A 13,793-nucleotide genomic window follows, 5' to 3' on the forward strand; every position below is an offset into this window, starting at 1 on the left:
GCGCAGTGGAGGTGGATGCGATCAATCTGACACGAGCCCTCATGACGCGGCGGTAGCAGCAGACAGCTGGATAAGAGCGCAGGTAGGTGGGCGGGAAGGGGGTGGGGAGGGGGGAGACACGCACACCGAAAAGCATCCTTTTGACTCTTTTATCCAGAAATTGGCCGCGGTGGTGCTTGTGAGAGGCTCGAAAGGCCGGCCATTTATTTCCTCTCCTCGCGCTGTTTTTCCTGATTGGATTTGTGATTGTTTTAGCCAGCGTCACGCGAGCTGGTGCACAAGTGCGCGAGCCCAGTCGATTTAAAGGGTAGGTTGTTTTTAAAAAAAATTATTATTATTTATTTACCAGCCAGTGTTATTTCTTGAATTAGCTTTCGTGCGGCGTGTCTTTTTAAAAAAAAAAAAATAAATAAAAAAAAATTATATATATATTTTTAAAAGCTGTACCGTCTCCCGTTAAAGGTATTACATCACAGCTTCTGCATCACTGCGTTTACGTGTGTCAACACACACCGAGGGAGGAGTAGCGGCGCGAGCCAGATCTTAAATGAGCATAACAACGCATGGCAGCAGCACGTGAGGGAAATATGAAGCAACTGTTTGTGTCTCCAATTCATTGGCCCCTTTCTTTAGAGTCAAATTACATTTTGTGGCGTCTTTTTTATTTATTTATTTATTTATTTATTTTTTTAGCACTAATTGTTTTTGAACTGCCTCGTTTAGACGTGAGGGAAAACAAAAGCAGTCTTTTAATGGAGCAATGCTTTTTTTTTTTTAATTTTTATTTCTTCTTCTGTCGTTTTGCTTTTATCCTCCCATGAGTTGTCTTGGAAACAGGAGCTACATGCACCGCCAGCATCCTTTCTAGTTTTAGCTGTAGGAGATGGATAATAACACGGTGGGATTTAACCTGTCAGAGGGACAATTAGCTGTTGTTATTTAACAACCACTCTTTCTACTGGGGGGGGGGGGGGTTAATGTGAGCGAAGGGGTGTCTCCACGACAAACAAATACCATAATTTAACTGCAGGGTTCACGTCAGTAAATACTGCACTTTAGTGGATCAGATTCCTTTACAAAATTGATTAAATTACGACGACAACAAAATATTGTCACTGGAGAAATCTGGGTTTTTATTGCCTAGATGCCCTGGTTATTAAATAGATAATTACTAACAGCCCAAAAGAAAGTATGTTAAAACCTCAGTCAATATGGGCGATTAAAATGAGAGCATTTCACAAACCACTTTACTATACGTTTACAGAAATAAGGCATTACTCAAATGTGATCAAAGCAAAATGGGTTATTTCATTATGTCAATCAGCCATGAATAATGGAGCAAAACCCACTTTTAACAAACAATAAGTAAATCTGTCTTATGTCTTTAATTGCTGCTTATTTAGTCGTAAATATTTAATGTTATAGAGAAATACTGTAAAGAGATATACTTAAAAGCCACGTCTATGGCTCACCATTCAAAAAATGAACACGTTAACTTTGAGTTTATGTGACGAGTTAACGGTTCCTAGTTTATCTGTTCATTTACAGTTACTTCATACATTAATTTACAGCATGTGTTTTGCATGTCGATTCCCATGAGAAAACTTTTCCACAAGTTTCACCCCCCCCCCCCCCCATGTGTCGCAACCGGCGGTAAACACGCGTCATACATGTGATCACGCGTGGAAAACATGGGAAACGCACGCGTTTCTCCTGCGAGGCGACTCTCGGAAAGCTGAACAGCAGCTGTTCTCGATTATCTATATTTATGTCGTATTTAAAAACGGAGGGTAACTCCTCTGTTCAATGTTCATATTTTAAATTTTTTTTTAATTGTTTATTTCATTTATATATATATATATATATATATATATATATATATGCATTATTTACACCGTTTGTACTTTTTAAGTTATTTGACTTTATTCTTTTCACCCTTGTTACAGTGGGAACATCAAGTAAACATGTTTTACAAGATAATGTTTCAGTTCTGTTCCAAATTTATTTATTTATTTATTTATTTTAAACTGAGGGTAAAATTGGGAGTTTTAATTCATGTCATAACCATATATTTTCGTTGCTGTTGACAAATCAAAGGGAACAAACTGACATGTTGACATGAAATCTGTATATTAATGCTTCGTCAGAGTTCCTCTTGTCTGCGGCAACGTGTAGACGTTTACGTCTTCGACTTCCAGTTGGATTAAAACAGCATAACCGCATCACCTCCTCCCGAGTTGTGTTTACTCCAGCGTTTGTTGTTTTGTTTTTCCTGTACATTAATTATAAAGTGCCACCCGGTGAATTAATAATGCGCTGATCTAATTGTGTGGGTGCCTTTTTCTCTTTTCATTCCCGACGCCGTCCCTCCGCCCGGCAGTTTTCCAGGTTTTAAGGAAAAAAAAAAAAAAAAGAAAGAAAAGAAAAAAAAAAAAAAAAAGAAAGAAAAAGAAAAATGGCCGTGGAGAAGCGCCTGGCGTTCTCCATTGTGCAGTTCCTCCGAGATCAAACACATTGCGGTGCTTTGAATTCTGATGAGCAGGAGAGCCTCGAAGGTAAGGTCGACTCGCCTCGCGAGCTTTTACACGCTTTTTGGACGGAGCGTTTGCAAAAAAAAAAAACAACAACAACAACAACAAAAAAACAATGTAGGGCACTCTGCTCCGTCCTGTCCGTTTCAGAGGGAATCCATATTCCACGCGCATAAGCTCAGAGGTTCATTCATGTTCAGAGAAGAGCCAGTGACTACAGTTGTTGTTGTTGTTGTTTTGTTGTTGTTTTTTGTTACGTGTTGCCGTTTCCATCCAGTCTAAAAACTGAACTCTCCAAAACCAATTCTTTTATCTGTTCGTCTCGTCCTCATTGTATTCTCTGATTACCCCCCCCCCCCCCCACTTCCCCTCCTCCACCCTCCCCCCCACTCTCCCCCTTCTCCAACAGTTGCGATACAGTGCTTGGAGACCACCTTCAAGATCAGCTCCGGCGACTGCCACCTTGCAGTGCCGCAGCCGCTGACCGAGATCTTCCTCAATTCGCTGCTCAAGGTGGGTCGCGCACGCGACGAAGGGAGCAAAACAAAAAAAAAAACAACAACAACAACAAACAAAAAAAAAACCACCGTTGTACAAATATCAGCACGACAACTAGAACTTTCGCGTCAAAACTGTGCAACTCGGCTTCGTGCGAACGCCGGGCCGTTTAAACACGCACGACGTCGGAAGCTGAAAAAAAAAATAATAATAATCCGCGTCGGGGTTTTTTTTTTGTTTTTTTTTTATCAACGGTGCAGATTGCGCCGACTCGTACAAAACGAAGGTGAAAATAATATGTCTCATCTCGGCGGTCGCCGTCTTTCGTCTCCGCGCGCGATCATCGATGACTCCTCTATTTTTATTTTATTTTTTTATTTTTTTTCCACTTCCGGTAGAACGACAACAACCCGACCGTACCGGAGACGTCCCCGTCCCCCGAAGACATCGAAAGAGCGGAGCAGCTTAAGAATGAAGGTAGTCGCGTTTGAAATTCTTCCTTTTGTGCTTCTGGTTTAAATCAGCCTCGATAGCCGCGCCTCTTCTATCAGTCCACGGGGCGATTTGCAGCAGAAATGTAAAGCTCTCTCTCTCTTTTTGGCTTTCTCAGATTTGATATTTGTCTTAACGTGCGACAGCAAAACGGGAAGATCTTCGCAAATTGCAACGGGCATTTTATGGAGAAAAAAAAACAAACAAAAAAAGACCCGTGAATCGATCGAGAAAATACTCGAGAGAGATTACTTCATGATGAAGTTAATTCCTGTGTTGCCGGTGTCGGCCTTTGACCGGTATATCCCTGAATATTTGTTTTTGAATCGCAAAGGTATTAAGATCAGAATGACCACAAAAAAAAAACAAAAAAAGCAAAAGCAAAACTAAGGTTTGAGTTTAACTCCAGTCGGTCCGCGTACAAACGTTTTTGTCTTTTTGTTTAGGGAACAATCACATGAAGGAGGAGAACTACAGATGCGCGGTGGAGTGCTACACCAAGGCCATCGACCTGGACCTGAGAAACGCCGTGTACTACTGCAACAGGTATTTGACAACGGCTGTCGATGCCCCCCCCCCCCCCTACTCTCCTCCCCCCGTGAACCGAACCTTCTCCCCCTTTTTTTAAATTTTTATACATATCTGAAGATAAATAAAAAAGCGTAACCGCGGGGGGGGTGGTGGGGGCTGAATTTAACCCTTTGCAGGGCCGCGGCTCACAGCAAACTGGGGAATTACACCGAGGCCACCGGCGACTGCGAGAGAGCCATCGGCATCGATCCCGCCTACAGCAAAGCGTACGGGAGGATGGGGTGAGTTCCACGGCACTCACCAGAAACTCCTCTTTTTTTTTTCCCCCCCCATAATATTTTTTAAGATCGTGAACAAAAAAAAAAAAATAAAAAACGAACGCCGGCCTCTTTCCTCTGTTGCTCCAGTTTGGCCCTGACAGCCATGAACAAGTATCCAGAGGCGATTACCTACTTTAAGAAAGCGTTGGTGTTAGACCCCGAGAACGACACCTACAAATCCAACCTGAAGATCGCAGAGCAGAAGCAGAAAGAAGCGACCAGCCCGGTGAGTAACGACAAACCCCCCCCCCCCCCCACACCATCCCCCCTCCACCCCACATATTCAATTAAAGCTATTTTTTTTTTTTGTGTCTTTATTACGCGAGCGAAAAGAGCAAATTTCTCACGCTGCAAATCAAAAATCAAGTCTGCGAGTAAAAAAAAAAAAGAAACGTGAACTGAGAATACAATTATTTGCGTCGCAAACAAATTTGCGCGAACGATTTCGTCGGCTTCGGTCGCAGAACGCCGATATTTTGTTGTTGAAACCGCACTTTTTGTTCGCGAAGTTGAAACTTTTTGGACGGTTTCGGGACGTCGTGGGCGGGGCATACGCCGGACGAAGGAGACGCGAGTTTCTGCTGCAGAAGTGCATTAGTAGAAACTCCCGCCTCCTCCGTCCGTCGTATGCCCCGCCCCGCCACGCCCCGCCACGCCCTGCCCCGCCCCAACTCAACTCGCAACCAAAAATTTTTTTTTTTGCCTTTTGTTTCGCAAATAAAAGTTTCGGTTGCGCAATCGAAAGTTTTTGATTCGCAATAAAAAAAATTAAAAAAATAAATATTTTTTTTTTAAATGATTCCGTGACCAAAACTAACAAAACTGTAAAAAGCACATTTGTTTGTAACGCGAATAATTTTATGCTCAGTTTATTTTTTTTACTTACAAACTCGATTCTTTTTTTTTTTTCTTTTTGCAATATGAGAAATTTGCTCTCCAAATTTATTTATTTATTTTGTGTGACTTGCATAACAAAAGACACAAAAACACCTTCCCGTCGTATTCCCCCGGGTGATGCTTGTTCTGACGTCTGTCCGCGAATGTGCTCCGCAGATAGCCGCCGGATTGGGATTCGACATGGCCAGTTTAATCAACAACCCCGCCTTCATCAGCATGGTAAGACTCCTCGCGTCCCTCGAAACGGACGTTTTTGTGCTGGGTTTTTTTTGTTTTTTTGTTTTCCGCCTCAGATATTTTTTTTTCCCTAATTAGTCCCCACGAGCGACGGCGGAGAGCGCCTCGCCTCGTTAAACGGTGACGCGTTGGGGGGGGGGGGGGGGGGGGGGCGTCTTCTGGGAGGGGGGAGGGGGGGAGGGGGGGGGATGATAAATTCTCTTTTCTCCCTGAATTTTTTTCCAGCTTGATTTCTGTTTCCAGGCTGCGAGCGTTATGCAGAACCAACAAGTACAACAGCTGTGAGTACGATATCAGTATTTGATTACGTTCGGGGGGGGCGGGGTGAGGGGGTGGGGGCGGCTGACGAGCGTTTAGTTTGAAAAAAATAAATAATAATCCACTGACTCACCCCCCCCTCCTCCCCCTCTCTCCCCCCCCCCCCCCGTGTGGCCAGGATGTCGGGCATGATGACGAATGCGGCCGGAGTGGGAGGACTGTCGGACATCTCCAGCTTGATCGAAGCGTAAGTACCCCGGCCTCCAAAATAAAAGCACGGCTTGATTAAAGCATGATCTAACTTAAAGAGGCTTTTATTTGACCCGTACATTTTTTTTTAAATTTATTTATTTATTTATTTTTTTGGTACGCCCGTTCGCGGCGAAACGTACGGATTGCTTTCTCACGTACGGATCGGAAATACGAAGCTACGAAGACTCAGTGGGATTTTTACATCTCTTTTTTTGTTGTTGTTGTTGTTGTCGTTTGTTGTGGTTTTTAACATTTGGGATATAAAGTGAGCTTCTGTCTTTTGTATCCCCCCCCCTCTCCCCCACTGCAAGTTTACAAGCTGCTGGTAGTATTGATCCCCTCCTCTAACTTCCCTGAGCCTTCAGAGGTTTCTTCCCGTTAAAAGGCTGTTGTTGTTTTTTTTTCCTTCCCCTCTTCGGTCATATTTTCTCTCCCTTCAAAGGGGAGTTTTTTTTTTTCCCCCCCCTCCGAGCTCAACGTGGGAATCTTGGAATTTTCTGGACTTCACGGCGTCAAGTGCGACGAAACGAGCCGCGCTGCGATTCGGCGCCGTGTAAATAAAACGTAATCGAACTCTCCGGGGAAGGAGGCGAATAACTTTCCCGGGAACTAACTATTCCTTCGGCCGCGACGCGTCGCTTCGACATTTCTTGAAACGACGTCGCAAAATTTGCACCGACGTCCGCGGGCAGTAAACAAAAAACAAATAATATATATATATATAAAAAAAAAGAAATACAGAACTATTTCCTCATCTGGTTTTGTGTGAAAAACAAAACAAAAACGAGAGGACAAACCAAGTTGCTCTGCTCTCCGGTGTCAGGGGACAACAGTTCGCCCAGCAGATCCAGCAGCAGAACCCGGAGCTGATCGAGCAGCTGAGGAACCACATCCGGAGCCGCTCCTTCAGCGGCAGCGCCGAGGAGCACTCCTGATCTAGTCAGGTAGTTTTTGTACATTTAACCCCCCCCACCTCCCCCCACCTCCCGATCACATCTATCAAACAGGAATGTAATTGCGTCAATAACATGTAACGTTTTTATTCCAGCCTCACGTTTTTTGTTGTTGTTGTTTTTTGTTTTTAAAGAAAGGGCAACCACACGGCGCCATTACAATCTCTACACCCATTTCTTAACGTCAAATCCCCCCCCCCTCCTCCCCCGGCACAGCTGGACCGAAGAGAGACAAGGATTGGGGGGGGGGGGGGGGGGGGGGGAAAGAGGGGGCCACGAAGGCACTTTACTGTGATATAAAGGCTCCGGAGAGGAGAGATGAGAGCCTGGAGACTGAACCGTGAAACCAAGCATCCCCCACACGTCTTAGGGCAACAAACAAAAAAACAACAACAACCAACAACACATACTGTAAACACGTGAACCTAAAAAAAAACAAAAAAAAACTGAAAATAGAGCCGAGAACGCAGTTCAGCATTACCGACATCCTTTCTTCTGAGCTTTTTTTTTTTTACATCCCGCCAGAGGTCGTGTTTTTTGTTGTTGTTGTTGTTGTTGTTGACGTGCTGAAGCCACTGCCCTCCTCATGTCTCCCCATCAGTTTACGGACTCCTTCAGCGTGCGGTCGCGACTGAACAAAGAGAACAAGGGACGAATGTACTTTCACGTCATCGCGGGGAACACCTCGGCTTTTTCTCAACACCCGCGGGACACCAGGCCCGCCTCGTTTGTTTCGCGTTGTCTCCGTGGACGGACCTTCGCCGTCTTGTCGGGCGGGTAACGACCACCGGGTCCCTCGAACACGCGGGACTCGCTCCTTTAACTTCCGATTCAGACGGCGGCGTAACCGTGCGGCGGTGTTTGCAGCCTGCGTCGTGTTGTTACGGCACTTTAACGAAATAAAGAAATAAATAAATGCCTTCCCCGCCACACTTTCAGCCTATTTAATTGCTCATGAACTTGTAAGGACATATTCACACGGGTCATTTTTGCATGCTCTTAAATCTGGTATTTGAGATCAGACGCTTTATGGAAACAAAATAGGTACGCCGTAGGGCAGCACATTGTTTTGTCGAAAACACGCATAATAAATGTCTTGAAATTGAAAAACTACTCGTGTGCTTCTTTTTTTTTCCCCCCCGCATCGTTATTGTAGGAACGCGTCATCCGTCATGTGGTATGTCATATAATCCTGGCAGAGTATTGGTCCTACATTTTAAAGGGGGGAGAGAACCCGGCAAATTAGTCCTCTGCAGCCTGTACACAAAAAAAAAAAAGAAACTGTTGTGTATTGTCGTTTTTTTGTTTGTTTTGTTTTTACTTCTCAATCCTAAGAAAATAACCCTTAAAGATGTCGTATTATTTAATCTTGGAAATGCGGAATCATTTATAACAGAACGCCTCGAGTAACAAACCGGGGTGCAGGGGTTGATAATTTAGGCTTTTACTAGTCTCATGAAGACGCTGGCTCTGCACCGATATGGAAAATCGAAATGCCGGGTTTCTTAAGCTTGGCCCACATCTAACTTGAACTTGACCTCTGTTACTTCCGCTTCACCGACTTTGGAGTTTAACGGCGCTAAATTGCTGGGGTGGCCTTTTAACCTCGGCACGGAGCGAGCAGAGGAAACGTCCGCTCCGTTCGCCCCTTAAAAGATTAACTTTTTTTTTTTTTTTTTTTAATGCATCGATGAAAACCAGTAAAATTTCCAGCAAAGGGACTCCCGAAATGAATTCATCAAATTTGCTTCTTATTTTAATGTCTAATTGGTCTATATAAAAGGTCTAAGCAGATCGAAAGAGGTGGCAAGAAATACAGGACGTAGGTCGTCCTCATAAATGTTCATCCACCTGTATTTTCCTGAGCAATTTCACTGCAGATTTAAACGCCCTGCTGTACATATTTAAAATAATATTATTATAACACCAATATCACCCTTAAATTAGTAGTTGCACCTGTTCAACATCTTTTGCATTGTGAGAAAGTACCAATGGCTGAAAATCAGATCGAGTTTAATCAACATATTTAACACCCCGTGTAGTCTAGTGTTGGCAAGTTTTGTTTGCTATCGAGGTCCACTGGTGGTTATGTTTTTTTTTTTTTTGTTTTAACCACCTATTTACTGTTTTTTTGTTTTTTTTTAAACTAATATCTTTGTTTTCCTAAAATTGTATTCTTGTGAAGCACTAAATAAACCTTACATAATTACTTGATGTGAAGTTCTTCAAAATAAAAACGTGAGCATGGCATTAAATATTCCTGTCCGTGTCTCTGTAACTGCTTCAATGAGAGAGAGAGAAAAAAAACAAAAACAAAAAAACAAACAAACAAAAAAAACACCGTGGACACCATGAAAAGTGTTTTTAAAAGCAACCGGAAAAAAAAAAAATCAAGAGATTACAGAGAATGTATTAACATTTATGCACATTTATATAATTATTTTCAAACAAAGTGATTTCTATTATTCACAATTCATTTTAAAATACAATATTGTCCCGTTAGGTTGCAAAAAAAAACTGTCATGTGCAGAATTCCACAGTTGGTCCGTTCATATCTAAAATGCGAAAACAAAAAAACAAAAAAAACACCAAAAAAAGGGAAGGGGGAGGAGGGGTGTAAGTAAAACGCTCTAGCACTCGTTGCTCGCGTACGGGCAGACCACGCACACTTGCGCGATGTCGTCGTACTCGTACGTCCTCTTCAGGAACGTGTCTGTGAGTCTCAGTCCGGAGACGCTCTGAAACGAAGAGGTGGAGAGCGTGACGCGGGCGGAAGCGAGACAAAAGCGTTTGCAAATGTCCACCGGGTGTGGACCCGGAGAGTTTGGGGAGCGTACCTGCAGGCCCTGGACGGAGGAGAGGACGGTGAGGGGCAGCGAGAGGAAGACGCCGGGGACTGAGCTTCCCCAGCTGTCGCCCCGACACGCCGCACCAGTGGATCGACCTGGTGTTACACATCTCCAGCACCAGATCCATGGTTCTTTCGCTGCAACACGGAAAGTCACAGGAAATTGGGTGGGGGGAGGGGTGGGGTGGGGTTATTTGTGCTCTCTCGTGTCATGTGCGCTCAAAAGATGGCTTCCTCTTGTGGGAGGAGGAGGAGGGAGGGAGGGAGGGAGTGTGGGGTGGGGGGGGGGGGGGATTTTCACCTGCAGTTGGTGATTTTACAGATGATGTCGAAAGGGTTCTTCGAGGTTGACCGTGTCGGGAATCATCTCCAAAGACAGTCTGATATCTCCGTAACCTGGAGCCTGGAGGAAAAAAACGGGAAGAAAACAGTCACTGAAAAGAGTAAAAACAAACTCCCACATGAACGGCTGGGAAGAAAAAAAACCTCCCTTTTAACAGGAAGAAAAACCGCCAACAGTTGGAAGGAAAAACTCCCTTTTAACAGGAAGAAAAACTTCTTTTAACAGGAAGAAAACCCTCCAACAGTGGAAGGAAAAACTCCCTTTTAACAGGAAGAAAAACCTCCAACAGTGGAAGGAAAAACTCCCTTTTAACAGGAAGAAAAACTTCCAACAGTGGAAGGAAAAACTCCCTTTTAACAGGAAGAAAAACCTCCAACAGTTGGAAGGAAAAACTCCCTTTTAACAGGAAGAAAAACTTCCAACGGTGAAAAGAAAAACTCCCTTTTAACATGAAGAAAAACTTCTTTTAACAGGAAGAAAAACTTCCAACAGTGGAAGGAAAAACTCCCTTTTAACAGGAAGAAAAACCTCCAACAGTTGGAAGGAAAAACTCCCTTTTAACAGGAAGAAAAACTTATTTTAACAGGAAGAAAAACTTCCAACGGTGGAAGGAAAAACTCCCTTTTAACAGGAAGAAAAACTTCCAACATTGGAAGGAAAAACTCCCTTTTAACAGGAAGAAAAACTTCCAACGGTGAAAAGAAAAACTCCCTTTTAACATGAAGAAAAACTTCTTTTAACAGGAAGAAAAACTTCAAACAGTGGAAGGAAAAACTCCCTTTTAACAGGAAGAAAAACCTCCAACAGTTGGAAGAAAAAACTCCCTTTTAACAGGAAGAAAAACTTCTTTTAACAGTAAGAAAAACCTCCAACAGTTGGAAGGAAAAACTCCCTTTTAACAGGAAAGGAAAAAACAACAACTCCTTTTTAACAGGAAGAATAACAAGAGTCCACAAGGGGAAAAAAAAAAAAAAAAGAAAAGAAAAGAAAGCGCTATCGCGTTACCATTCTTTGCAGCTGACTGGTCTGTAGCCTTCCTCTCTCCCCGAGGTTGGTCTTCCACACAATGTCGAGCTTGCCGATCACCGTCACTCCCTTGATCACGCCGGCTTTCTCCGCGTACTCCGGCTTCGGCTTCAGACAGTACAGGTACTGCCGCGTGTCCATCGGCTGGAGGTAGGACATTTTACCAAAAGTGGACTCTCTGCCGGGGTGGGACGGAGGGGAGGGGAGGGGTTTTAGGTGAGCGTTATGGGTCCAACTTCTGCAACAACACCAACAGGAGCAACGTGCGCTCTTTACCCCAGGTCGCCGCACGCGACCGTGTTGAGCTCGGTAACGTTGTACATCATGGAGGGCTCCAGGGAGACCTTCTCCATGAACATCGGCGACGTGGTGATGTTCTGGATCTGAGCTTCCAGAAACACCTCGTCTGTCTGGAGGGGGAGAGGTCGGGGGGGGAGGGGGGGGGGGGTCACACTCGAGACTTGAACATTACGCGCAGTTACATGAACCTCCTAGGTGAACTGAGCAACGCGCCATCTTTGTCTTTATTAGGTATTACGGGGCGGGGGGGGGGAGGGGGGTTAGGCTTGTGCAAAAATCCTACAGCCTCAAAGGATACGTTCACATTTTTTTTTTTTTTTTTTAAGTTTTGTCTTTAAACAATATTCACGTGCCCATACGTACATTTTGAGAGTTATTAGTGGTCGTAGAGATTATAGAGATTCGGGGATGTAAAAAAAAAAATAAAAAATAAAATTCATTTTCAGGTTTAACCAAAGCTAATACGAGAACCGGGATCGTCCAACGTTTGGTGTTTTTAAGTACGAAATTTGCTCTTTGCTTGCAAAGAAAAGAGCCCGAATCCAAACAAAAACGAGAAATGTTGTACTTAAAAACACTGAAAAACGCGCAGGCTTTATTTGACCAACCCCCGACTGCTAGCTCAACCCGAACTTGCGATTTCCTTTTTGCACACATGAACGAGGGAATTTTTTTTTTTTTTTTTTTTTTCCTCCACCGCCCGTGTGAACGGGGAGGAAAGACGAAGAAAACTCTTTCGGCGTGCGAACAGTACGGGCACGCCAGAGATATTTTTAGATCGTTAAAAAAAAAAAAAAAAAAAAAAAAAAAAAAAAATGTGAAGCTACCCTTTAAGCTACTCTGCAGGTGACGTGAGAGAATATTTATGAAGACATACTCGGGGGGGGGAGGAGGACAAACATTAATAAACAGATAAATAATAAATGATGTTCTATTAAGGTTTGCTCAGTGTACCTTTGAGGACGTGTTAGTACAAAAACGCTGAGCCAGCAGTTCACAGTAGGGGCTGCACAGCGACGGCTTTCCACACACACACACACACACACACACACACACACACACACCGAGAAGTCGTTAAAAACGGCTCTCTCAAGCATCGAGTAGTCGCGTTTTTTGTTGTTGTTTTTTTTTTCTCCGTGCTTATTTACTTTTTCTCAGAGGTAGAAAAAGTCGCGAGAGGCGAAGGCAGCGAGGGAATGACCGGTCCGAGCAGCCGGGGGATCGAGCCGGAGACTCTGCCGGCCCGGGCCGTTGTTAGCGTTTGCCGTTTGCGCCCCCCCCCCCCTTTACTATTTGGGAATCGGCTCGTCCTAATCGCGGGCCTTTCAGCGACATGATCGGTTCGTTTTGAAACCGTGAACCAGATTTGACCAAAAAAAAATTAATAATAATTACAAATTAAAATCAGCGAAATGCTCATAACAGCATCAAAAGCGGCAATCTAATAAACTTTCCAAAAGGAAGGTTGTTTTTAATGTCTTAACGTGAATACACCGACTACCTTTGAAGGGGGTGAAAAATGCCGCTTTTAGAGTCTTTTTTGTCCCAAAAAAAATAAATTCTGTACATTTAAGACTGATGATCAATTAAAAAAAAATAAAATCTAAAATATAATGTTTAACAGTCTTTAAAAGCAAATATTACCTGTCAAAATTACAGAAGGATAATGTCACAGTAAGTTACTTTTCTTAATCGTAATCCGATTTAAAAACGGTCAAGGAGTACTACTGAAGGACCGAGTCTGTACGTACGACACGTGTAGAGGACGGTTCGTTTTATTTTTTTTTTTTTTTTTTTTTTTAAGCGGGCAACTAGTTGATGCTTCGGGAGAGCGACGCTCGGTCGTCTCTACAACTTGTCTGTGCAACCTCTACCACACCGTGAGATGTACGACAACAGGAAGGAAGCAGAGATTAGTTCATGCCTGCAATTTGCCCCCCCCCCCCCCCCCAAAAAAAAAACAAAAACAAAAACAAGAACTGACCATGAACCATTCTGAACGCGAGTTAAAGTGAAATCGCAGCTCGGGCGTCTCCCCGCTCCATTGCAAAGCACCCCCCCCCGTTACAAAACGACCTAATCTCAGATGATTGGAATAAGAATTTAATTCAGGGTGCGTAATCACGGTGACTGGCCTGTTTTCAGCACACCGTAACAACAGTTTAAAAAAAACAAAAACAAAAACTAACGCCGTCGCTCACACTTTCAGTTTTCTTATCGTTTCAATTTTGACGTGTACAATTGAAACTAAATCATAACGCGTCCTCGCCGTCCCCCCCCCCCCCCCTCCCCCTCCCCCCCAATGAC

General features: G+C 43.7%; 2 protein-coding genes across 4 annotated transcripts in view; one reads left to right on the forward strand and one right to left on the reverse strand.

The window, feature by feature from the left end:
- The first annotated feature begins 5 nt into the window (after window positions 1-5).
- On the forward strand, window positions 6-8,079 carry sgtb (small glutamine rich tetratricopeptide repeat co-chaperone beta). 3 transcript variants are annotated; one of them, XM_069168091.1, is made up of 12 exons: window positions 6-82; window positions 2,381-2,555; window positions 2,941-3,044; window positions 3,428-3,506; window positions 3,968-4,067; window positions 4,229-4,333; window positions 4,460-4,598; window positions 5,426-5,488; window positions 5,732-5,787; window positions 5,943-6,011; window positions 6,840-6,960; window positions 7,104-8,079. In XM_069168091.1, exons 2-11 carry the CDS (start codon window positions 2,456-2,458, stop codon window positions 6,949-6,951), a joined length of 927 nt encoding a protein of 308 aa, XP_069024192.1. In that variant the 5' UTR covers window positions 6-82; window positions 2,381-2,455; the 3' UTR covers window positions 6,952-6,960; window positions 7,104-8,079. The 3 variants fall into 3 exon arrangements, with proteins under 3 accessions (XP_069024192.1, XP_069024208.1, XP_069024200.1); XM_069168107.1 differs by having other exon boundaries at window positions 7-82; window positions 5,750-5,787; XM_069168099.1 differs by lacking the exon at window positions 6-82 and adding an exon at window positions 109-307.
- A 1,237-nt stretch (window positions 8,080-9,316) lies between these two features.
- Window positions 9,317-13,793, reverse strand: part of trappc13 (trafficking protein particle complex subunit 13) — a 10,727-nt gene continuing 6,250 nt past the window's right edge. The window contains 7 exon segments of the mRNA XM_069168080.1: window positions 9,317-9,707; window positions 9,807-9,863; window positions 9,865-9,955; window positions 10,119-10,153; window positions 10,155-10,220; window positions 11,166-11,364; window positions 11,463-11,596. Coding sequence (XP_069024181.1) covers window positions 9,600-9,707; window positions 9,807-9,863; window positions 9,865-9,955; window positions 10,119-10,153; window positions 10,155-10,220; window positions 11,166-11,364; window positions 11,463-11,596 — 690 coding nt within the window. The 3' untranslated portion in view covers window positions 9,317-9,599.

The sequence above is a fragment of the Embiotoca jacksoni genome, unplaced genomic scaffold (assembly GCF_022577435.1).
Source record: "Embiotoca jacksoni isolate LCO1_2020_lvr unplaced genomic scaffold, fEmbJac1.0.p SCAF_10, whole genome shotgun sequence".
Classification (NCBI taxonomy): Eukaryota; Metazoa; Chordata; class Actinopteri; family Embiotocidae; genus Embiotoca; species Embiotoca jacksoni.